The sequence below is a fragment of the Barbus barbus genome (assembly GCF_936440315.1).
Source record: "Barbus barbus genome assembly, chromosome: 13".
In the NCBI taxonomy this organism is placed as follows: Eukaryota; Metazoa; Chordata; class Actinopteri; order Cypriniformes; family Cyprinidae; genus Barbus; species Barbus barbus.
Window position 1 is genome coordinate 2,219,890 of NC_136741.1, and position 27,495 is coordinate 2,247,384.

The following is a 27,495-nucleotide window of genomic DNA, read 5'->3' on the forward strand; positions in this document are numbered from 1 at the left end:
TTTCATATCATTCACAAATCTTCCTTTGCGTGTTTGTTTATTATAAATTAACATTTACGATACTTTCACCTCCTCTGAACACTTTTACTGTTTTTTTAATCCATCCAGAAGAATTCCTCCTACAAATGTAAAAACTCTTGAGAGATTTTGCTTGGAAATCCAGGTCTTGATAACTACAAAACGATTTTATTTAAAGAATGGACATGTTGACTCTGATAGACATGATCCAGTGGTTTTCCATATGGATGTAGGACGAGGAAAGTGTCTTCCCTCACTGTGGTGTTGTATTTGACATCGTGGTCTGAGATGGACTCTGTTACTGTTAATAGCTGTGAATGTATGACAGAGAATCACATTAGGGTGCCAATATTGTGTCTTATCATGCACACCTATGAGTGTGACTGCCACAAACAAAACTGCACGTATCCAGATTCTAAGACGTCATTTGACAAAAATGGCAGAGTTCTGCTCAATTTGACCCCAAGACGATTTTTGTTTTCCTGAAAATGCTAGTTACTGTTCTCATCGGATTAAAACTTACTGACCTTTCTCACATATATGTGTATAAAACATTTTGAGAGGGATTTTTGCCCCTACCTTTGTTACATTTGTGGTGCTCCTGGTCAAAAATGACCAGCCTACAAAAAATGCTTATAAATTTTATATATATATAAACATATATATATATATATATATATACAACTTTTTTGTTGTTTGGAGGTGATTGATCGTAGGCCTCTGAGCTCATGCATCTCTATTTTTCGCTGAACATTGCCAAGATTTTCCATAAATAATGCTTTTTTTTCACTCAAGTGAAAGTGTGTATGCAGGTGCATGAGCTCAGATCAATGAGGCCTATGATCAATCAGCTCCAAAAGAAAAAATATCCAAGATTTTGGTGTATATATATATATATTCCAAGTAATTTTCGACTGGGAACAGCAAATTAGTTAAAGGATTTTCAGCTCAGCACAAGGGTTAAGGTGGTTTCAGATTGGTTTGGTTTGCATTAAATTTGAATGATTTTTTTTCCTTCTTTAATAATTTATTTAAATTTTTTGTTACACTCTTTCAAAATGGGGTTTTCGCATGCAACGCTATAAAAGAACCATTTTGGGTTCACCAAAGAAACTTTCAGTGAACAGTTCTTAAAAGAACTTTATTTTCTTTACGAGAATAACCTTTTTCCACTTTAAAGAGCCTTTTGTGGAATGAAAAGTTTCCATGGATTTAGAAGGTTCTTCATGAAACCATCAATGCCAATGAAGAACCTTTATTTTTAAGAGTGTATCTATACTGTGCATGATTTTATTTTCTCCATTTTGGAGTCATGACCCTCCAGTTGACAGTCTCTCATGCATGAATTTTACATGATTTGTTAAAATGTTTGTAACTTACAATCAAAATTCATTATTTTGTGATGATTCTAAACACTAAAAGATTTCCAAAGTCAAAACGAAACAACTTCAAACAAGGCCCAAATCTGCAAGCACTTTATTTCCAGTTTAACCCACATCCGTAACGTTCCATGAAGTGCATTGTGTCTGAAGGCTTGTTAGATTGATCTGATGAGTGAATGTGCTGCCGTGTGCTGGTCAGGACAGATGTTTGGACAGTGTGACCGTCTCTCATGCTACGTGAAAGATCTCTCAGGGATTCCTGTTACGCTGGGCAGATGGCGAGACGCACACTATTGCAGCGCACACAGGTACAGAACTGTCCTCTTACAAACTCAAACTAAGGATAAACAGAGAACAACCAGGGGACTGTCTGATCATTCCGAATACATTCCAAGAAATCCGTCTCCTTAGCCAGAGGCTCGCTGCTCAATTTGGAACAGGGAAACTAGCCTGAAGTGTCTTCCATTTATTTTCGCTCCAGGATTTGCTGGATGTTCTCGGTTGAGTTAAGCAGGCATCTCTCAATCATACACACTGGATCGAGTGTGTGTGTGTGTGTGTGTGTGTGTAACCTCCCCCTCTTTCCCAGTGGCAGGAGCACTAGAGTGGATGCTTCAGACCTGGAAGGCACTTTTCAGCCTGGTCACACACACTGAGGCCCTGCTGCTTGGCTGCGCACCATGGGTCACCGGCTTACATTAGAAAAACCCAAGCGAACACAGTGAAGCGTGCTGCTTGAACATACCTGACAAAACCCAGCGCTGCACTGAGCATTAAAACAGATCGATGCACTGTGCTCAAACAAGACGCTTAAATAAAATGCATAAAATCATTTTAGCCTTGCATTCCAGGAACACATACTGCTTAATTAAAAGACGAAATCAGTGTGAAAAATGTAGAGATTCAACATTATTCATTGGGACTGAAGTGAAGGATAGAATCATTTGATCATTAATCCTGAATTAAGCACATTAACTGGGTAATAACTGAAATGGATGAAGGACAAGGTCGATTGTTTTGATTGGGAGTTTTACATCTCTGTGAAATATATCTATTCCTTGGCAGCGGGCTGGAAAATGAGATGGAGTCCAGGAGAGAAAATGGAGGTCTATCACTGGTCAAAGGCGAAAGTGAGACAGACCCTGAACGTCAGACTCAATGATTTAGCTCGTGTTCGAAACATCAATACATCCCACCGCCTTCAGTGTCCTTCATTTGAAAGGGTCTAATGAGTTCCCACCACAAATGAATGAATAAATTACTATAATAATAAAAAATGGACATTTATTTTTTTAGTTCATATATATTTATTATTATAATATTTGACATTATTTATTTATTTAATCTACACAAACAATAAACAAATGATTTTTCATTTAGGTTTTTACAATCATACTACTGTGTGGTACATAAAAGCATATTACAAATGAATAATTAATTGAATAGAATAGTATCCTGTGATTGCAAATTTATATTTTATTTGTAAAAAATTAATATTTAATATAAATAAATGTGAAAAATAAAAGAAAATTAAATTAGGTTTTTATGATAATACTACTGCTTATTACACAAAAACATATTATCCTACAAATAATTGTAACATTATTATATTTTAATAGATTTTTATAGATTAATATGCTAATAGAATATTATAGTGTGATTACTAAATTATATTATCATAATAAATGAGTAAATGAATGAATAAATAAATAAATAATGTGCATTTTAAAATATAATTAATATATTTTATTATAATATTTGACATTATTGTATTGATAGTATTGAATTATGTCAAACATTATGATTTTTTTATAGAAAATAAATAAATTTTCATTTAGGTGTTTATGCTTATTTATCACACACACACACACACACACACACACACACACAAATAATTGTGACGTTAATATATTATGCTGTAAATGAATATGTTATTAGATATTACATTTGATTATTAAATTATATTATTACATTAATTTAATATTAGGAAATCACACCCCCAAACATTTGTTATCACAGAAACCCGTGACATTCTCTCTAAATACATGTGCGCTATCAGAGATATTAACAAAAAACACATGTGCAGCAGACAAACATGAAGAGCAAGAATCTCCCCTGCGCAATGATTGACGTCCACTCAGAGACATGCAGAGGCGGAGCTATTCGGTCGCGGCGTCCAATCAGGATGAAGGGGCGGGGCCAAAACATAGCAGAGCTGTGAGAGCGCTACAATGTAACAAAAGCAGCGGGATGAAACAGTGAAATAACGCGCGAGTGTATGAAGCGCTGCGTTCACGCGGGACCTGATTAATAACACACACACACACACCACACCAACACACTCCGGTGAGTTTAGTGGTTAAAGGGCTGATAGTGGCTCGAGCTGTGAGTGAGTGAGCGAGCTCAGGAGGACTGTGCTTACAGAGAGACTGCCAGAGGAATCTCCGCCGCAGCTGGACAGAGGACCGGAGGACCGGAGCGGGCCGACATGGACGAGCAGACGCGCCTGATGCACGCTCATGCGGCCGTGGGGATGAGCGGACACCCGGGCCTGTCTCAGCACATACCGGACAACACCGGAGCCACCGACGGAGACGGAAGGAAGCAGGACATTGGAGACATTTTACAACAGATCATGACCATCACTGACCAGAGTCTGGACGAGGCGCAGGCCAGGTGAGCTGTCACTCATCTCATCCGAAGATCTGGAACATTCATGCTGACTTTCATCTTCAAGACGCCATTGACACTTGATTGATTAGAGTTAAAAATATATAAATAAATAAATAAACTCGTCACAGTAAAAATATAGTAATACAGCATTTGCACGTTTTATACCGTGCACTACATTTATATCATGCAAAATTTATTACAAATATAAAAAAATATCAATAGCTTAAATATAGAAATGTAAAATAATGTGTATAACAATGAAACGTTCGTGCATTTAATAATACGTACTATATGTGTAGTATATTCACACATTTATAATAATAATATATTTTTGTTTTACTTGACCAACGCTATAATATATAAGCTAATTAAAGACAGACTTCTAAAAATATTCAGTTAAGCTGATTTAATTTTCAGCAGCCCTTAAAATGTATAAATTGTGATAAATAACACACACCACTACAGCTATTGTTAAAACTGTAAACTGATAAATTAATATGAGATCTGTTTCAAAAGCTTTTAGAATTTACTGTTATTTAGTTATTGTTGTTTTTTTATGTCAGTTGGCATCTAATTCACTTCACACTTATCAAGTGGCTTTGTATAACAATAACTGCAGTAAGTAACTGAGGGATTTTAGCAGAAAAAATATAGCTCAGGCAATATATTTGACATCTTTATAATAATTGGCAATTAACAAATATTTACATGCAGATCAGGCGTTATTGACTAAGTAGGCATCCAGACATGGACTGATAACACAAGCGTTGTTGTCAGTGTGTCCAAACACATGTAGTGTGTACTAACAGACATCAGTGTATTTTTCTGACATGCAGTGCTCATTTTTTGTCAATAGAAATGAACAGATGCCACGATAGAATTTGACAGACAGCACTGAGACTCGTATCACGCGTCTGACTGTGTCCCTTCAGGATAAATATTGCTCAGAATGGAGGTTTTTAATTCAATGAGCTCAACTATATTTTATAATTTTATGTTGTTTTTCCCCCTGTATATTTTAGAACTATTTAACTAACATTTTTTTTTGTTTAGAATGTAATGTAATCACTCAGCCAACTATTACTATTGCTAAATGTTTGAATGCATTAATCCTTTTTTTTGCATATGGATGTATTCAATAAAAACATGCATTTTTAAAAAATATAAATTTTTACTAATATTTTAAGTGTTTTAGAGTTATGCAATGCAATGATACAAAAGTATGAATTATTATTAGTGCTAATTACTAATGGAATTTTGTTAATGTTATACAAACAGTGTGCATGCAAATTATGATAAACAGAGACTAGCATGAGTTTGCTCAGGTCAGTATGTGCTTTCCATTTCACCACGGTCACTGCACGTTCAGGCAACAGGCAGATGAATAAGTCTTTGCTAGCGGGGTGAAATATTCGTCTGCTCAGACGCTCACCGCGGCCTTGTGTTGTGTTTCAGAAAACATGCTCTCAACTGCCACAGAATGAAGCCAGCGCTCTTCAACGTCCTGTGTGAAGTCAAAGAAAAAACAGGCAAGTCATGCCATGCTTTAAAAAAAAATGAGTAGCAAACGTGAGATAATATTTTTTTAAAACTCTGGATATTTGTTGGACATCAAGTGCATTTGTTTTTCAGTGTCTGGTCAAAGCTGTGAAAGCAAATTGCTGTCTTTTAATGGTTTGCACATGTCGTGACATATCTAGTCAAGTAATTCCTCTCATAAAAAAATCTTCTAATTGGAAACACAGTGCATTGGATGTTTTAGAGCATGGATTTCAGTGGGTAAATGTGGGTTTGTGGCGATTATAGTGAGGAAATGAAGAGAAACGTCTGTAGAAGTTCAGCTTCTTTGACCTCTGACTGGTAAATCATCTTTACTACTCTTGCACTGTACCGGGCTTGTTTTTTTGTGCAAAAACGCAGCTACGTTCTGGTTAGGATAGAGCAGGATTAAATTACAAACTAAATTGCTAAATTGAAATGTTTATTTAGTTGAATGAAAATTGTGTTTGTGGATTTTTGGAGGGAAACCTCGTTTCATTTTGTGGAGCCATTGCAATGATTAAAAACGTGGTAGATGCCGAGAAGAGGGGCGAATGTGACATTTGTGGTCTGGTGTGTGGAGAACAGAGCTGCTCAGAGCCACTCGTGTGTTTTTCTCTCGAGCCGAGAGAGTAGGAACTACGATGGATTTGTGCTGTGAGATACTGAGACGCTATCGCTCTGCGGTTTGATGTGGAAATGGTTCCAGTGTGCTTCACAGTCATTAGTGCATGAAATAAAAAGGACTAGATGAAGGATAAAGCAGATTTCTTTATCATTATCTCTCTGACTGCTCTGTTCCAGCTGTGAGGCCGTGGGTGGTTCTCATCTCTGTCTCCGCCGCTGTGATGGTTGGCGATGATGTTTTCATTGAGTTGGAGGCGCGAGCAGAGCGGGGGGTTTCTGCGGCCTGCTATGCGTCCGAGAGGGGAGTGACACAGTTATGCGTGGAGTTTTACTCCCTGCCGTTTCTTATTCTGTTTGTTTTTCTTTTGCGAGTTCACGCAGAGTTCGAGCGCGGAGCGACTTGGACGTATCCCAGACTGCTCTGCTCCTCTTTGCCCTTTTTCTGCAAAAATATGACAGGACCGTGAGCTCTGAGAAACAGGTCGAAATGACACGGTGTGAGTTTTAAGATCATTGTGGTTTGTTTACCAGAAAGTTTCCGCCTCACTTCTGCAGCCTTCAACACATCCATGGATGTTTGTCATATTCAGGAAAGCTCTTTTTAGGAATTATAGATGGATTCAAACACTTCTGCGTTGGATTTCGAACGTATGCTGTCATTTCACTGTGTTCTTCAGTCATACGGTGTTTTGAGAGGCAACTCCGCAGACGTTCTGAGTTGTACGGTTGTTAACTTTATTTGTTTTGAAATCATGCGGGAATCAAAATAGCTCATGAAAAGTGTTTATTCTGTTTGACATCCATGGAGATGTTGGTTCTTTGGCAAAAGTGCACAGGAGTGATGTTTAGCACAGCGGAGGACTGTAAAGCTAGTTTGTTGAGAGTTACTGCTGAAAAGAAATCTTTCTGCAGAACTTACAGATCAACTTGAAATCTAATTGCCTTAAATTTTACTTTTGTGCATGTTTGCAAATGCTTTGTAAAATGAAAGCGTACATTTTTATATTAGTTTGCTTCTTTTAAATTTTTTAGCAATTGCATACTCTTTATTCTGTCATATATTCTATGATGTAATTACAGTAAATGGCGCTGATAATGTCAGCTCAGTTACTCTTAAGTATTATTTACTCACAAATGAATCTCATTTCTTTTATTTTGCATTTTGTCTTTATTTCTGTTAAAAACAATTAAACTTTATATTTTCATTTCAATGTACTTTTAAAACGCATGTTCAAATGAGACTCGCTGAATTAGGTGGTTATAATGCATAAATTGTTAGTTTTATCAAACAAATGAAAAAAGATTATAAATATGTCGTCATGTGATTTAAAGATATGCTTAGTTTTTCTATTGTGAATCTTAAAAGTGTAAATATGCAACGTTTTAAACACAATAAATAATTAATCAATTAGTTTGCATTTAAAAAATTCCAAAGTTTGTTTGTAAAACTATTAATGCAACAATATGACATTTAAAGTGACAGAATATGTGATTGGGTTTGGTAAAGTGGAAAGTATCTCATGACAGTTGAAAATGGCATTTTCTTAAAGCTCAAGATCACATCCAGTCCTGTCAGTGAGTCTATAGTGTGTTTTTACAGTGTGCCAATTGACACCTGCAGGGGAGGACTCGGCCCTGGGTCACGACCCGACCTTTTGACCCTGCTGTGTTTTTACTGGGATATAAGGGAACGGCAGACGCAGAGGGAAATCTAAACAGCTGAAGAGTTCTTCTGCGTGCAGGAGGAGGAAGGAACACTTAATTTTAGTCCAAACGTCGGAGACACCGCCATATTTTTATGGCGCTCTTCTCTGCTCGCTTTCATTCCACTCATATTTTCTTTCTTGTCTGAGGAATGTGTCTGTGCGAAGACTCTGTGTGTGAGTGTGCGTGTTTGCTTCTAGGTGGATTTTATAGTCTTTGTGCATGTTCACACTGTATGGTATGTATTGTGTAGTTCAGATACGTTGTTCAGAATCACTGTTAAATGATGAACACAAACCATACATTTTATATTAATGCAGATGCTAATTTATATGAGGATTACTAATATTAAACATTGTTGTGTTTTATAATCTTGATGAAGGCAGTAAGGGTTGTGCATTATCTTGACTCTACCATGGTAAAATCGCTGTAATGCATGGTCTCTTACGGCTATGCTATTGTTAAAACAATATTTTTCCTATCAAACAGCAAAAGAGTACAAAAATACAGTTGTGCCATTTTTGCTTCTTGCATACAGATCTAATGGCTTTAGTTGCATTTTTAGCATTTATTTTTTTAGATGCACCACATTAGTTGTGAGTTTCAAATCATGTTCTGAACAGAAATAGAGCAATGCACTTGTTTACACGCTCTTGAAACAATGGCAGTGTCTTGTCTGAGCGTCTGTGATCTTTGAAGCGTGCAGCACAGAATCGTGTTGGAAAGGATCTGGCACCAAATGGCTTTCCAAAAATACACTCTGAAACAATTCCAGCCAGATCAGTTGGCTCACACGGACCCGATGCCACGCAAACTCTCGTTTCATTATTCTTCACGGTGAAATAACCCAGCCAGGACTTGAAAGGAGCTGTGCAAATACGTCTCTTTTTTTCTTTTCTTTTTTTTTTCTCTCTTTGGTTTCGTCTCAGTGTTTCTGACACATGGAGACTCGTCTCTATGGAAGCGGAATTCTTGGATCTCTTGGAACTTCAGAACGATGTCAAGGCATCTAATTGCTGAATGTCAGAGTTTGTTCTGTGACACCACCTTGAACCTCCAGCGTTGACAAAGACACCGTAGCGGCACTCTGCCGTTGAGGAGTACGAGGGTTTGTGCGCCTGTCAGAGATTTTACGTCGCATTCAAATAGTTGTTAAGTTCAGAAAGCTCCAAATGAAGCCCTAATGGAAGCTGTTTATGCACTCGGTGGCTTGTTTGGTGTTGTTTTTTGTTTATTCCATTCTGAATGGATTTTTATTTTCTTTGCAAACACATGTTTTGAGCTTTGTTTTTATGAGTGCTGTGCTTTTCACATTGACTGTAGAAAATAGTTTTCTTTATCGTAAAAAAAAAAAAAATGAAATAGTAATTTAGATTTTAAGCGTCTCAAACTGATGTTTTATATTGCGTACAGTACAAATAGTCATTAACTTTAGACACCCTGGTTAGGTATTGATTTTATTTTAAAATATATAATAATATTTAATTTATTTATAATATATGATTTATCATAAAGCAATGCTAATAGCTAGATAGTATTATTTAATATTGTATTATAATCAGTAAAAATAATTTTAAACTAATAAAAAGGGAATTGAAGAGCAGAGCATTTGGTTTTAACACTGTATGATGTTTTTTCTATAATAAATGAACTTTTCTTTTTTGAACTGGTTAATGAGAAGCTCATTTAGTTATTAGTTTTGATACAATATTGTAGTTTTAAAATTTCTATAATAAACAAGCTCTGTTTTATTTTGTCTTTTCAAAGCTTTCTACTGGCTGTGTAAAAACTGAAATATAAAAATGAAGAGCTCATTTAGTTATTGGTTTTAACACTGTGCAATGTTTTTTTATTGCAACCATCTGTAAGCATGTGATGATGATTATAAATCTCAATCTTCTAAACGTCTGTCAAACCTCACAAATCTTGACTTGCAGTGTTTTCTCTCTGTGCAAACCTCAACAAAAGGCTAGTTTTCTTGTGGCATGTGTTTAAACGGTGTAGGTTTAGCGCCTGGGGGTTCGGGTGATGTAATGTTATTTTTTGATGGGTGAGAATGAGGTGAGCAGAGGGCAGGGCGGGAATATTTGACAGCGTTGAAACGAGCCAGAGATATGATTACTGCGAGCGCGTTCAGTTCTCCGGGTCCTGTGGGAAGCTCGACTCCTTACGGCTTCTTAGGCTGAACACACCAGTGCACACAGTATACACTTCTATAGCTCATTACAGACGGAATAAATCATCTACGGCAGCTCGGTTTCAAACCAGCAGACAGACGATTTAAGAGTGTGTGGCGTTAACAATGACATGCTTGATGTCACAAAATGGATTTAAGAGGGCGTCTGTTACGGTGATATTAAAAATACCCAATTGTGGTGGACTTCTGTGTATTAAGCTGCTTCATAAATAGAATTGTTTTCAAGTATCTTCAGACTATATTCAGTAAAGCATACTACCTCATTATTTGTAGTATTGCTGCAGTACACTGTGCACGGTATGAACATTATCTGTTTGTACTGAATCTTACCTGCTACAAATTGCAATACTGCATCCAAAAATGCAGTGCTTTTTAAAAATTCCTTTTAATATTAAGCCATCCATGATTCTAACATATTTGTGTTATTCATAATTCGATCAGACTGCCAAAAGTTTAAATTGAATTAACTAAAAATGCTAAATAGTCCTGTTTTATTTTCAAGATGATTACTAGACACCACATAGTTTGAGTGAGAAGAATGCAGATCACTGCTGCTTTAAAATGTTGTTTATGAATTAATAGCCACTTTTTCACTTACTATATTTATGTATATGTACAGGTGTATGTATACGGTATACTGTGGAAGCCCATTTCACCACCAAATTTAAAAAATAAAAAAGGTAATTGCAGCTTTGTATTTCACACTTTTTTTTCTTGCAGTTCGGAGTTATTTTTTTTATTTCGTTTCTTCCATAAAATAAAAAAATACTAAAGGTAATTGCAACTTTTTATCACACAATTCTGTCTTTTTCCTCACAATTGTGACTTTTCTTTTCAGAATTGTCAGTTTATACCTTGGAATTCTGAATTATGAGTTCACATCTGGCAATTATTATTATAATGCAGCTTTTTATCTCACAATTCAGACATTTTCCCTCGCATTTACAAGTTTATGTCTCATAATTCAGAATATTATTCTCAGAATCACGAGGTATCAACTCTGAATCGTAAGATGTAAACTTGCGATCGCGAGGAAAAAAAAGACCAAGATAAAAAGTTGGATTTAACTTTTTAAGTTTGATTGCATGCACATGTTTTGAAATCAACATGAAAATGTATGCAATTGTTTTATTTTGCATGCACAAAAGCTGCAATTTATTATTGGCATTTAGCATGGCTTTTCCAGATCTGACCCATAGGCCTCATTCACTCCTGTTGAATAACACACATGCATGTAGCATTCAGCCGATTGGTGCTTCCCTCAGGTGTCCGATCAGGTGAAAACAAACAAAGCAGTTCATATTCTCCAGCACAGCTGCCTGAAATCATTTGCTTCACGTGCCGTCGATGGCCGTTACTGACACACGGCCGGTCTGGTCTCAGTGCTAATACGTGCTGCTTTGTTTTTCATTCTCTGTGTGTTTTTTTTAAACATGCTGATGCAGCATCTCCGCGGAGCGCCAACGAGCAGGATATGAGAATCACATCTGTTGGACCGGCTCATCATCCTTCAAGCGGAAACGCTAAAGCCTAATCCAGCACATAATAGAGGCGCGCACACGTGCTGACTGGCAGTGCACGGCCGCCGTGACGTTTTTTGGAACGAGGCTTTTGCAGAAATGAGATTAGGAGAGCACGCAACAGCAGTTACGGAGAGATCTGTCATCGTTTTATTTGAGTATACACTGGAGCACAATCACATTACCTTATGAATTATGCAAATTGTCAGTGGCCTAATTGAGATGTGTTAATCATATTAAGACGCTTAATAGCTGGAATTGAACTGTGATGCTATTTGGTAATTAAGCACGACAGCGAGTTTGGGGTGCTGTTGATTGAGCTGCTTGTGGAAGATGACGTTGGAGTGTTTATACATCTGTCTGTCTGTCTATACAGGCATTAGAGAAATTATACCTTGATTTTTTTTTTTTTTTTGCATTTAATGAACTGAAATGGAGAGAACTGATTCACGGAAATTAATCAGACTTACCAACTCTGATACTGTTTCACTACTGACGTTAAAATGAGACACTATTAAAACATCTTTTAACATTCTCATAGGTATAAGTTGCAAAATTTGTCTAATGATGGTGTCTTTAGGAAATAAATGCGTGATAAATAAGTAAAATATTGCCTTGCAAGTGTTTGCATAATTGGAAGTTGAAATATGGTTCAGAGAGTAGAATACTTTAAGAAATACTAGACTAAATTATTTTCATTTGAAATCTCTGCATCTTTAAAATAGCTGAAAGCATTGTTTGGAGAACTGTGAAGGAAACCAAAATCATTAAAACATTAAATTTCTTTCTATATTCATTCCTAATAACATTAAAAATAACATAAACAAAATCCAGAAATTAATGTTTATTAAAAAAAAAGAACAACATTTTTTATTTATATTGATTAAAAGAGACAGTGAATATTTATAATGTTACAAAAGATTTCAATTTCAAATAAACGCGGTTCTGTTGAACTTTCTATTCATCAAAGAATCCTGAAAAATAAAATATTCAGCAGCACAATCGTTTTCAACATCAACAATAATCAGAAATGTTTCTTTAGCAGCAAATCATTATATTAGAATGATTTCTGAAGGATCACGTGACACTGAAGACTGGAGTAATGATGCTGAAAATCACAGGAATAAATTACATTTTAAGATATATTCACTTAGTGAATAGATTTCACTATGTGAATAATAAGATTTCATAATAAGATTTCACATTTTTATTGTATTTTTGATCAAATAAATGCAGCCTTGGTGAGCAGAAGAGACTTCTTTCATTTTATTTTAAACTAATCTTAAAATTATTCATAGTCTATTACTGTCAATTTTATTGATTAGTGGTTACAGGCCTAATTCCTAATATTTGATATATTGGCCAGCCCCAGTGATTTTGTGCCTTACAGAGACAAAACCATTAATATGGCTGCAAGCAGCGATGGCGGGCCCAAGCCGTTAGTGCACACGCCACCCCGGTGGCATCAGGAAAACGGTGCCCAGCGGGCACACACATTACAGTAACCCTCTGGCAGTCTGGTTTTAAGGGATACGGCAATTAAAGGGTTAATCCAAACCATCAACTCTGAAACACAAACACACAGAACAACATATAAAACTTTAGTAACACTTTACAATAAGGTTTCAGTTTTTAAAATTAACTATATTAACATGAACAGTAAGTATATAGTAATTATTAATGTTAGTTAATATTCAAAACTTTGATCTGTTAACATTAGTTAATGCACTGTGAAGTAACATGAACATTTTGATTAACTAACATCAACAAACATTAATAAATGCTGTGAAAATATATTTTTCATTGGTAGTTCATGTTAATTAATGCATTTACTAATGTTAACAAATGAAACATTATTATAGTGTTACCAAAGCTTTTAATGATTTATAAGCATTTTTTAACAATTTACTTTTACATGAACTAACATGCATAATTTTTACTAAAACAAATAAAAACGTTAAAATATATTGTTCATACTTAGTTTGTGTTAGTTGTGAATTAACCAATGTTAAAAAACTATATTATTTAACTGTCGCTAATGTTAACAAATGAGACCTTATTATAAAGTATTATCAAAACCATTAATGATTTATAAGCATTTTTTTTAACGATTTTATTTTTAATTTTATTGATCCGAGCATTCGTTAAATATTTTTGCCTGTATTACAGCTTAGTCTGCATCTGTCAGTTTTACTGTTACTTTTAAACCACTTTTAAAGCATCAAAAGTTTAAACAGACTCTCTCTCTCTCTCCCTCTCTCTCTCCCCCCTCTCTCTCTCTCTCTCTCTCTCTCTGTCTGTCTGTCTCTCTCTGTCTGTCTGTCTGTCTCTCTCTGTCTCTCTCTCTCTGTCTCTCTCTGTCTGTCTGTCTGTCTCTCTCTCTCTCTCTCTCTCTCTCTCTCTCTCTCTCTCTCTCTCTCTCTCTCTCTGTCTGTCTCTCTCTGTCTGTCTGTCTCTCTCTCTCTCTCTCTCTCTCTCTCTCTCTCTCTGTCTGTCTCTCTCTGTCTGTCTGTCTCTCTCTCTCTCTCTTTCTGTCTGTCTGTCTGTCTGTCTGTCTCTCTCTGTCTGTCTCTCTCTCTCTCTCTCTCACCCCCTCAACCCACACACAGTCACCCACCCCCCACACAGACAGAAGCAGAGTGACATCGGATGTCTGATAGTTTTTAAATTTTCTGCTCTCCATAGTTTATTGTAAGTTCATGGAATTAATCACATTTCCTCAGAATGACTTGTTCTGTGTATGCAATTTTTTATGAAGTATTTGGAAGCTGCACTTTAAAGATACAAGAAAATCTTTCTTTACTGTTACTTTAGTAAATCACCATCGCCACACCATTCAAGATATCCTAAATCCGTTCGCAATTTAACATCTTCAGTATATTGGCATCATGTTGACAAAGTTTGGTGTGAACTACTTGTTTCTTCTTGGAGGAGTATGAATTAATTTAAACCCTGATATTACCAAAAATTGACATTCAATTAATTATAGCCAGCTTCCTGTTGGTCGTAGCTAATGAGTGTAAATTAGAAGGTTGTCTGGCTTAATGAGAACAATGTATGTACCAAGTTTGATGACTGTAGCTAAAACTAACCCCCAAGTTTTGTCAAAAGGTGGCGCTATAGAGTGCCTCTTCCACGCCCATTTATGAGCTTTTGCCAGTGTCTAACTATCATTAAAACTGATATGTATGTTGAGTTTCAGGAAATGTTATCTGCCTCAAAAATGCAGGAAACAAATGTTAAAGTTTGACACGTTGCCGTGGCAACAGTATATAATATATCAAGGACCCCTTTACAGATTCTCATCGCCCGTGTTTTGACATTATTCTGATGAAGTTTGAAGTAAATCGAGTAAAATAAGATACACAATTCAATGCATTTTGAAAATGTCACATTTCCTGCTGCCAGCTGGTGGCGCTATAACTTTGACTCCTAATAGTCACATCTATAAGATCGCCATCATACAACGAACAAACCACTGAAGTTTGATCAAAATCAGGCAATGTATGTGGATGTTATTAGGCATTTTCAGTTTTTTTTTTTTATTTCTCGCCTTAATTTTATCGCCTCGCCACGGGCAAACCGTTCGAGATATGAAAAATCTCTTCACAATTTAGCATCCCCAATGTCTTGAGATCATGTTCTCAGAGTTTGGTGGCAATCGGTTGGTAATCCTCAGAGGAGTATATCAAATTCCAGAGCATGCGCTTTTTAAACAACCCTGAATAGCCAACTTCCTGTTGGGCGGAGCCTATGATATGCAGTGTGAAAGTTGTTCGGCTCAATGAGTTCTATATGTGTACCGAGTTACATATGAATACATGCAAGTATGTTTGAGATATACATCAAGTTTTCTGACTGTGTTCCAGGGGGCGCCATAGAGACCCTGTGCCACGCCCGGGTCCCAGCCTCTGCAGCGTCCTAATGGCCACAGTTTACAACGTGTTTGCCAAGTTTTTGAGCATGTTAAGGTCCCCAAAAATGCCCGGAAGGTAAAAATAAATAAATTTGTAAAAATCGTTAGGGGATTACTGCACCTTAGTTGTAATAAAATGGCAGATTCACCAGGATAATAAATCCTCACAAACTGAATGCACCTCATAAACTGCCTCAGAATTTGTTCTTTTGTCAATAGATTGTATCTTGTGCTCGAACGGGCTCTGCTCACAGAGATATGAATGAGCGGCGCATTAGATGAGATGCGCTCAGTGCATTAGGCAGAGATGCTGTGGCGATTTTATCTGGCCGTTTGCTTTGTGTCGCTCGTCGTAAACTGGTAGGTGGAGACACGCTTGGCCCTCCGTTACTGCCAGCTTTCTTGATATGTTATGACTTTAATCAAATCTGAAAATTTGTAATGCGCATTAAAGTGAAAATGAAGTGCTTCTCGTGAGCACCGTTGCCATACCAACCCCGGAGGAGTCGTCCGTCTTTAATGCGCGGTTGGGAATCTGGTTTCCTCCCCCCTCGCCGTCACCAGCTCACAGAGAGACGGAGACTAGAGGCCTCTCTCCACGTACTGGAAATGACACGCATTAATATACACTACTTAAACTAGAGCAAGATTAATGGATGCCTTTCGCTGCAGTTTAGTCCCACTGTCAGTTTCCGGGTGTTCCTTGGACAAAATCAACACTAATCAACATTTATCCCACTTTTGCCCTGGGCTCTCAGGATGCAGGGATCCGACCCCCCCGCCACGCTTTTCACCTCTCATCCAGCGTGTTCATACATCATCCGCACCTCTCTCCAGCATTAGAGACATGATAGATTAACTTTTTTATTTGCATCTGATAGTTAACTAGGTAAAACGCTGCATCTAACTCATCAGTCTCTTGAAAGCGTGGTATGCATGCGCTTTTGTGATATCATATATGCTTTGAAATCAAACGTTTGGGGTCGGTAAGATTTAAAAAAAGTGTTTCTAAGTCTCTTCTGCTCCCCAAGGTTGCATTTATTTGATCAAAAATACAGTAAAATTCTGAAATAGTTTTACAGTTTAATATAACTGTTTAATATGTGAACATATTTTCAAATGTCATTTATTCATGTGATCAAAGAAACCCTGTATGATACAGATACACTCATGTTCAAAAGTTTGTGGTCAGTAAGTTTTTATTTTTAATTTTTTAAGAAATTCATATTTTTATTTAGCAACAATGCATTAAATTGTTCATTTATAATGTTAAAAATGTATCTTTTAAACTTTCTATTCATCAAAGAATCCTTAAAAATAAAATGTATCACAGTTTCCACAAAAATATTCAGCAGCACAACTGTTTTTAACATTGATAATAATCAGAAATGTTTCCTGAGCAGTAAATCAGTATATTAGAATGATTTCTGAAGGATCATGTGACACTGAAGACTGGAGTAATGATGCTGAAAATACAGCGCTGCATCACAGAAATAAATTACATTTGAAAATATATTAAAATAGGAAACAGCTATTTTAAATTGTAATAATATTTCACAGTTTGACAGTTTTTACTGTATTTCTAATTGAATAAATGCAGCCTTGGTGAGCAGAAGAGACTTCTTTTAAAAACAGTAAAAAATCTTACCGACTTTTGAAAAGTAGTGTGTATATAGTGTAGTTGACCTCACTAATTGACTCATTGGTTTGTTGGAAGTTTAGCAAACCATCGTGACCCATATTTTGTTGCCAGGTTGAACTGATGTGTATGATTCAGTGGTGATGTTATAAATCGATACAGAAATGATTGTTCCTGTGTGCTTCCCCTCAGAGACTGGATAAACGCCACATTTCGCTCTCTCTCCTTCTGTATGAATAGCCTAGCTATGCAAATCACTCATAATTATACATGCTAATATATGGCAGTAATAAGCTGCTGTCTGTCGTTATGTCTGCCAGTCTTCCCATTGTGTCCAGCAAAAAATGTGTCTTTAAAATACCGCTTCCCACAGTTCTCCGTCATTCCCATAGATGCGTCTCATAAAAACCATCAATAATTGCCTATTTTATGCAAATGTCACTATGTTTTAGATTTTTAGACAGTGAAATTTGATATTATGGAGTAATACTTGTTCTTTTTTGATAGCTTGCACATATATTAAATCTAAGGACACTTGCACCAATTAGTACACTACTCTCATGTGTCTCTTTTAGCATCTTAAAATAGTCCCCTCGATGCAGTGCTCGTGGCACGGAAATGTTTTTTTTTAAGGAAGCATGTGGAGCCTTGTGCCCCCTGAAAGGAAACAAATGTTTGGGAGAAGCAGAGAGCGGCGGTTTTGGCCGCTTTCCCAGCACAGACGCAAGTGCCATCGCGGGCTCCGGAAGACTGAAGTTCCTCCTGCACACGCAAGAACCGGCTGCAGCGTTTCCAGCAGAACTGCATGCTTGAAGTCGACTGTTTTCTACCAGATCTGCTGTGAAGTGCTTTAGAGTTATGCTCAGTTAAATCCAAGTGGTTTTTGGAAGAAGGTGTCATCTTTTTCTAGCTAGATCAGCACTTGTGAAGCCATGCACCCTCTGTGCTGTCAGGGATGTGGAAGATGAAACATGTGCTTGTCGTTCGAGTGGTCAGCTAAGGACAGGCCGCTTTGTGTTGTATGAAACTACAGCCTTTGATCAGCAGTTGTGCGATGTGTCTTTTTTTTCTTTTCTAAAAACTCCTTCAAAATGCTTTTTGGGCTACAGGAGGTGCCAGGTTTTTGGGAAAAATCATCAAAAACTTTCCATTTAGAAGTTCCCATTCTGAAGGCTCATTCACACGAGTCAGTAGTTGTCAGATTTCAGTTCGATTAGTCATGTGAATGTTTTTTCTGAATGTGCATCAGTGAACCGCACCTTATAGACCCTTTATGGTGTTATCTCTAGAATGATCCTAAATGTAAACGTACGTCAGTTTCCAAATTGTTCCTATGAACGCTTCATAAAACGTCCATATGCACCAGTGTTATTTTAGTATCATTGACATACTATTTTATTTAATATTTAGAATTAGATATGATGAATGATATTTTAATGACTTTCATTTTAGTTAAAGTTTGATTATTTTTTGTATTTGTCATTTTTGTTTTTTTTATGTCTCTGTATAGTTTTTATAAATGTTTGTTTATAAGTTTTAGTTAATTTAGTTTTATTTTATTACTTCAACTTAAACTAAATGAAAAATTTAAATGCTGACTTGGCAACTGGCTGGAAAATATGTATATATTTTATAATTATACAGTTTTTTTTATAGTTATACATTTTATTTCATAACATGTATTTTGTTTCAAGTAATTTTTTTTTTTTTTTAGATTTCATTAATAATAATATCCCTAGTAAGCACAAATATATCCTAAATGCATCCATCTTCATTAATCACAGTTGATATTAATAGTTCATTCATGGTTTCTTTTCAGAAAATCATTCATTCAGTTAATTAATTAATTTAGTTTTGTTATTCACAAAGCACTTTAAATGTTTCTGATTTGTGATAAAATGATATAAATGCATGTTGTGTTTGCCTATTTATGTATATTTTTTTTTATCAAAAATGATGTTGGATTGTTTTTTTAACTGGTCTAGGGGCACAAAAAGTTTGTACGTATGCTCTTCAGTTGGCATATTTTCATGTCAATTTCTGCATTTATAAATCTCAATTTTGATGTAGGATGAAATCCATGGAATTTAGGATCTAATCATATGAGGATTTTACAGATTAGGCCCTAGAATTCCAGTTTGATGTCAGAATTTGGTTTGCTTGGTTTTTGTGAACTTTTTATATGGTCCACAGTTGGTGTGAACGCAATCCAGACTAACTTGCAGAGGTGCGATGCCATTGACGATGCGTAACACATGGGTTAATTTCAATTTTTTATAAATTTGGTTTTGAATTTGAATTGAGTTTGGTGGTCAATATACAGGATCTGCTGTCTGAGACAGAGACAATCAAACCAACTATGAGAGCAGCTCTAGAAATGAAAGTTGCTGTAACCTACAACACATGCTGTTGCTCATCTGCTGGATTCTTAGTAGAGCAGTTGCATTTATGGAAGTACCATACAGTGCTCTTAATGAAAATGCCAGTCAGCATTGTCATTATCTGCTCATGCTCTGACTGAATTCATCAGACCGCTGATGGGTTTTCTCCTGTTTACTTCTTGTGGTGTAGTAGATCACCTCCAACTTCATCTCCTGCAAGATAAAGGCTGGAGGTTAACGTAACCTTGATAAAAAGCTCATCTCATGCTTTCGATCCATCTTCCACCATCATGGAGTATGAAAATGAAGCCGTCGAGAGCGACGCAATACGGAGCAGTTAAATGGGCCATTTCAGATGTTTTGTGTAGCACACCGACTACGAAATCTCCCTCGTCGCGGCTGTGCAGTCCATTTTCTACTGCTCTGTCGCCTCTTATCTCCCTTCCTCTCGTTACCCATCTCTCCTCTGCTCCAAACCCACCTCACCTCATTCCCCCCCCTCTCTACTTTTCTATTCACAACCCATTTGTGTTTCCAGCCAGCAACACAAATTAGGAATATACAGCCTGGTGTCAAAACGAGCGCTCATAAAATATTAACAGCGTGTAGGAAATTTTACATGGCAACATTCTTTTTCATTTTCAGGTCTGTCAGCACAAGCTGTGGTGCAGCTATTTGTGTGCTCGCATCTATTTTAATGCTGCTTATTTGGAGCCACTTTCCCACGCCATCTTTAAAAAAAAAAAATTAGAGAGTCAAAGGTAGAGCATTTTAAAGACCTCCATTAATTCACATTTTTTGTCAGCAATTTCAACACTTTTGGACCGAATGTCTTGTTTAGCCAGACTTTATGCCAATTGTCAATAGCCACTTTGCAGTTTATTGCCTCTTTTGAGGTTTGTTACTGCCATAGTAAAATGCAAAAACGCACATTAGGCATGCACAATGGGAGAGGATGCCTTGCAATGCATTGGCCAGACAACAATTTTTTTCCCCTTATGCCATCATTGTAGCAGTTTGGGATCTTGTAAACATGACTTTGTTTGCTGGTGGGTAGATAAAGCTGTGCACCTTGGTTCATGGCAATTAGCCAAAGCCAAGCAATCAGATTGGAGCTTTGTCCTAATGAAAAATGTATATTCTTGCACACAGTATGCATGAGATGATCTGTGAACAGGCTGTGCACAATGGTCTTTTGCTTTTTCCCTACGAAACTCCCATAGTGATTGTAAAAATGTGGTGTATATACATGTCTCAATCACTACAGCTGTTGTGGGATGATCACGCAGTTATGAAGGCAGGCCAAACCAAGTCGTTCCAAACTTTTCTTCACAAAAGGTTGTGCAATTAGCTTTTTTCCATACAAGTACAATGCATGTTCAGAATGACCATGACATCTTATTCAAATGAATCTCTATGACTATATACTCAATTCTGAGGTTATTGACTTTGTGCAATTATCATTTTGCTCTGATAATCTTTTTTTTGGTGATCTGTTGAGATCAGTAAGTTACTCATGAAACAGAAGTGAATGAATCATTCAGACTGAATTTGTGAACAGGATCAACTTTTACATTGAAAAGATTTGACTTCTAAGAATGATTTGTTCACAGATCGGATATGTTGGTTCTTGTGCCAAGGGCACTTGGAGTTGAGTCTGTTTTTCACATAAAGCTGTTGTTTGACTTGGAATATTTTTGGTTTTGCGTCCTTTTTTGATGCTTAAGATCCCGTTCTTGTTCATCATTTTTGCATGAAAAATAATATCATTTTGATTTTACATGTTTAAATATACAAAAATATGTATTCATATTCATATACAGTGGCAGTCATTAGCATATTAGAATGATTTCTGAAGGATAATGTGACACTGATGACTGGAGTAATGACGCTGAAAATGCAGGTTTGATCAAAGGAATAAATTACATTTTAAAAGCATATTCATATTGAAAACAGTTATTTTAAGTTCTAAACATATTTTGCTGTTTTTACTATGTTTAATCAAATGAATGCAGCCTTGGTGAGCAAAATACTTTTTTTTTTGTTGACAAAAACATTAAAAAGGCTTTTGACTGGTAGTATATAATAATCATATTTATTTCAAATCTGATAGTTAAAATCAAATGTAAAAGGTCTACTTTTGTGTATCATGGAAGAAAGTCATGCAGATTTGGAACGACGTGAGAGTGAATTAACGATGACAGCGAATTCACATTTTTGGGTGAACTATCACATGCATCACATCTCTATCGTGACTTATTTAACACGTCAGTCTGGTCTGATTTATCTTCTGGATCTCAGATGATGGATTCAGCGTCTCTTTATCTACATGCTTCATGACGCCTCTCTGAGTACGTCTGTCCAGGTGGGCGGGGATGAACCCTGAACCTGCCTTTTCATGGGATGCCGCCAATAAAAACGAGATGTCAATCATCCTGCGCTGCTGTGGTGTGCTGGAGCCTGTCCAGCTGTCCTTCAGTCCCTCAAACCGTCACTCAGAGTCCCACCATCCACCGGCGACAGAATCTCAATGATGTTCTTAAGAAGTCACATTCCCTTTGATAGGACGTGAATTACAGCCGTCCTTAAGTAGGTGTTGAGGAGCGCCGTGCTGACGGTACTTTTATTAATCAGTTCTGGCACGTTTCATTGTTATTCTTGTCCCCTGACATGTCTCATTGTTTTGATTGGACCTCCGCTGCCGGATTTGCAACAGACGGGTGAAACCGAAAGAGCATCAAGTGGAAAAAGTCTCTCTGAATGTCTGTGATCTCTGGTCAGAAACATGAAGAGAAGAAGGTTTAATTGAAGCTAAACCTGTACATTCGTTGTGTGCTGGATAGCAAGTATAAGAATAAAAATAGCATGGGTAAGGAATACAATTGTACAATATACAGTTTTTTTTTTTTTTTTGGATATTTGGCATTTTAAGGATTTGATCAACTTTATAAGAAGATGAATTGATTGTGAAGTTCTTTAGACATCACAATGATGTTGTTTTGTTTGAGACTAAAGGTTTAAATGTTTTGATGGTAAGACTTGTAGCACAGCTGGACCAGTTGATGATTTAAAACATGTTTATAGAGGAAAAACTGATTTATATTCACATTTTTTTATGCAAATTTTGCATATTGCATAGAAATGGTTTGTAATTTGTAATTGCGACATGCTGTTCATTTAAGTGATTTCAGTCTTTTTATTTCTCATCATAGACAAGAATTATTTTTAGTGCTAGTGCAACAAAATGAAGTGCAAAGTATGTGCATTAGGTGAGTAATTGATGCTTTATTTAGCTTATCATTTTTTTTGCTGCCTCAGATTATATGGGAAATTAAGTTTTGTTGCGCATTTGTGTGTAAAAACGTATTTGTACATTTACAATTAAAACTTACTCTGATCGATATTAGCCTTTCACCTTTTAATTGACGCCCCCAACATGGAAAGTCGTTTCTGATTGGATAAAAAGGATGGGCCAGCTTGTGTGATTGGCGTACATAAATGCTTTGCAGTATGTATCGCATAATGATCGTGACACTTTGGACTGTGTCATTTGATCAATTCAAACATGTAATCATTAGCTGCTTTCATGCAATACATTTGTTAAATTACTGTAAAACTGCTGGATCGACGTTTCCGGTAAATCCATCATATCTGCTGTTCACACAAGCAACGGCTTTCCAAGTTTTACCATTATAATACCAGTTTTATTCATCTTCCTGGATGATCTGTCCAATTAGACAACACTTTTTCCTACTTCTGAGGGTTCAGGGTTATTATAGTTAACTAGAACTAAAACCACAAAAACAACGTTGCTTGAAATAAACTGAAAAAAAGAGAAAAACTTTTTTAAAATAACCTAAAATGGAAATAAATATTACTAAAAACTATATATAAATATTTAAAAACACAAAACCTAATAAAAATGTCAAAAAATATACAAAATAACTTTAAAATAGATCAATAGAAAAATAAAATGTTAATAAAAATACAGTAAAAAATCACTAATACTAAAATAAAACTGCACAGAACATGCTTATGCTTTTAAAAATGCGAGACATCACACAATAGCATCCAATAACAGCACTGATTAATAGAAAAAAAAAGTTCTTTAGAAGCATTTTAAAAATGCAACACTCGTGAGCGAGATGCAGAAAAAGCAAAGAGATGTCAAAAATGTCCATCTAGCTCATGTTTACACAGAATAAATGATTCAGTGGAACACGCAAATTATTTTCTGGTATTTCTCTTAAAGTCTGTTTGCAAATGATGGAATTTACCAGTAATTTTCCAGAAAGCACTGTACGTGTAAAAATATGTGTGGTTTTCATAATTAGCAAATTCCAGTTTCGATCTTTCACTTGATCTTCTTGAATGCAAAACATTCTTAAGATGTCATATTGGAGTGTGTTTATTCTGATCTGCTGAACCGGTCGAGTTAATGAACGGAATCGTCTTCTATCACAAACTCCCCAAACACACTGGTAGTGTTGCGCTAATGAAGCAGCCCGGCTCCGGTAGCTGTCAGGCCGCTGTGATTAATTAAATCCAAAACTAGGCCAATTTGTCACTTTCTGTGGTGTGGTCGGATAAAGAGACTCGTGCTGCCGTCTCTTCACTCTTCCATACGTTACTCTTTCGACGCACGGGCGGGGGATTTTTCACGACGTCTTAATTGCCGTATTGGAAGGGCTCGGCGAATGTGAAATTCCTTTTAAAACACGTCGAGTCGTCGGAGCAGCCAAGCCAAACACGCGCTCAATTGCCTGACCTACACCTAGAGGTGACTTTTTGCCAATATGACTTTTTGCCTAATAAATCAAGAGCCGACGCTTGATTTATTAGGAATGTGAAAGAGACGGTTGGAGATATTCTTCTAAATGTCAGTGCCGGTGCTGTTGGGGATTTGTTTGATCTCTGACTCTCTGTTAAATCTGTCAGCATGCAAACGGCCCACGTCATCTCGACGAAGAAAGACAGGTGTCTACTGTACACATCCGTCAAGTCTGTTTTAGCACAGATGACTGTCAAGACGGTTCCTGAGCATGAGAGGTTGGGAAGGAGAGGTCATCTCCTCTGCCGACCCTCACAAGGTGTGTCAGGCAGCTTAGCGCTCTGTCGCGTCACCGCAGTCAGATTGAGGGTTTGAAGGATGTTGTCTTGTTGACAGTCGACTGCAGAGACGATCTGCTTCCATCCAACGTCTTGACAGGGCAAAAGCAGAGGAGAAATACCAGGACAGGCCCAAACAAAATGAACAAAAAGCTAATTTCCGCAGAATCTGAGCAACTCTATACATTATTGCATGTTCATTTCTGAAATATGTTTGAGGGGAAAATACAGCAGTGACTCAAAATAGTTCATCAAAGTTGTCCTATGAATGCATTTTGGGTTTAGGTTTTAGGACAACTTTTATGAAAGGTTTTGATCCACTTCAAATGTTGACTAGTGTATATTTTTTAATATCACAAATGGAAAAATGGAAAAAAAGATCTTGGTTATTTTATGCTCATTTACAAAATATTTTGTTGAGGAAAAAAACAGTAAAATTTGCATACCATGCAGTTCCCTCTATTAATAAAGCATAAATATGTTTTTAATATCACAAATGTACTTTATGGACAAAAATAGTATAGGATTCTTGTAAAATATACAATGCATTATTGTATGCTCATTTACAAAAAAATTTTAGTTTGAAAAAAACACACTTTCGCGCCAAAGCTAAATTTTTATACTGCACAGTTATACAGTAGGTATATGTTTTGAAAAATCACGATTGTCTGGAATAATTTAAGTGAAAAATTACTTTACAGTATTTTAAGATTTTGCTAAATTTGTATTCTGTACAGTTTTTTTTTTTTTCTTTTTTTTTTTTTTTTTAGTATTAAATACGTATTTTTTAATATTACATTTGTCTGGGATAAATTTAATGGGAAAAAATAAATATACTTGATTATACTCTTTTGAAATGCTACCATTTGCATGAACAAAATCACAGACGCTCCTGTTTTTTCCAGGCGAAACACAATTTTTATCATGATTCCACAGAAATCTCAAGATTTTCCGCTAAAATCAACGATCGCCTCTGGACACGCTCATCAGAAATACAACTTTTTTTGAATTCATTTCTTCGTGCATGTAAACAGAGGAGAAACGTCTAACAGAAGTTTAACTTGCCACTTTCTGGGCATTTGGGGTCTTGACTCTCCCGCTGTTCAGACTGGCAGAATCTGACACACTTCCTCGCTGAGGTGACATGAGCCGGCGGGAGCCAAATGACTAATACAGAGCCGCATGGAGATCGCAGCGCAGCCAACACACACATTTCCATTTCCTGCATGCATGTTCTTTCCCTGGCATTTCAATTGATCTTTAGTGAAGCTGACAAAGATGGCTGTGTGTTTAATATATTCCAGCGGGCACATTAACAGCGGGGTCCGAGCACTGCTTTCACATTAATTATTTAATTGCAGATGTGAATGTAGATGTTGTTGCTGCCAGTGATGGATTTTTCTTGTCTTAAATATGGTGTCACTCAGGGTTGAGCAGTATTACCATAATCTTACACCATGCTGCGATTTGATTTTATCTCGCAGTCATGGTATATATCACAAATAGTCATTTAAAAAAGAAAAAGAAAATGATAAATGAATAATCAATTAAATTTGAAACATTAATATATAATCACTGGGAAACTACATCTTTTGCTATATATATATATATATATATATATATATGTGTGTGTGTGTGTGTGTTTAAACACACACACATATAGTATAATAACATTGTTAGTTTATGCTGGTTAACAAATGATAATAAATGAGACCTCACTGTGAAGTGTTACCATTTTTATTTTTTTTTAATAAGTCTAGTTTTATTAGTTTTAGTTAATTTAGTACTTTAAGTAAATTCCAGTTAAACCAAATGAAAATGTTATTTAGTTTCAGGTAGTAAATATTTTTTTTAATGGTTTCAGTTTTAGTTAACGATAATAACCCATGTGTTTTATTATATAAAATTGCATTGTTTTGCGTCGCACTGTGGTAAAATCGCTATAATGTGAATTCTGATTGGATGAGCCACATTCAAGTAGCCAGCTTTCTCGACAGCTGCTCCTTTCTCGACTTGTATGTCACATGTCTCTGCATTTTGTCATTTCTGCGTGTTTATCCGTCAGTCTGTCGTGTAAATAGCCAAAAGTTGTCCTGCCTACTGAGAGCCGTGCAAACACTAGTTTACCACGGTATAACCGCTACAGCAAGTCATGGATGGAAACGCAGCTCTTCTTGCTTTCATCAGGCCGTAATAACATGCGGCTCAGAATCACACCGAGGTCCCGGAGGCGTCTGGTGTGATCTTTCGGGGGCTGGAGGTCTTCAGAACCAGCGCTCGCTGTCCCTTTAGCCCGAAGCTTCAGTGCTGACAGCGCTCATGTTTATTTCATCCTGTGTCTGGGCTGTCTCGTTTTTCTCCAGCCTCCGATGTCATTAACGCCGGGAGAGAGGACCCTGCAGTGGTGCGGCTAATGAATTCCACTGCGGCTCCTCTCTCCTCACCTCGTTACCCCGGCTCAGGGTGTCAAATTAAAACTGCCGGAGAAAAGAGCGTGTGTGTGTGGGTGGGTGGGCGAGCAGTCATTGTGGCTTCAACATTGTGGTCAATAATCAACAGCGTGTGGTTGCTAGGTTGGAAATTGTGGTGGTGTTCGAGGAATGAGTCAGGCTGATGGTCGTATAGTGGGCTGAAGACGTTGATTGTGGCACACAATTAATGAGTTCCTGGCTGAGACGGATTTAGAGACGCTTACTGAGGGAATCGCATTGAGATATTGTGAATGTGTGTTGGACTGGATTGGCTGTTCCTGGCTGTGTCTCATTCCGCTCTCTCGTCCCCTAGATAACG

The 27,495-nt window shown here is 36.7% G+C and overlaps 1 protein-coding gene across 3 annotated transcripts in view; it reads left to right on the forward strand.

The window, feature by feature from the left end:
* Positions 1–3,635: 3,635 nt before the first annotated feature.
* LOC306879492 (pre-B-cell leukemia transcription factor 1-like) overlaps positions 3,636–27,495 on the forward strand; it is a 79,329-nt gene continuing 55,469 nt past the window's right edge. For all 3 annotated transcript variants that reach the window (XM_079432479.1, XM_079432478.1, XM_079432480.1), the window contains exons 1-2: positions 3,636–4,076; positions 5,529–5,602. In XM_079432479.1, coding sequence (XP_079288605.1) covers positions 3,889–4,076; positions 5,529–5,602 — 262 coding nt within the window. In that variant the 5' untranslated portion in view covers positions 3,636–3,888. The remainder of the gene's footprint in view (positions 4,077–5,528; positions 5,603–27,495) is intronic.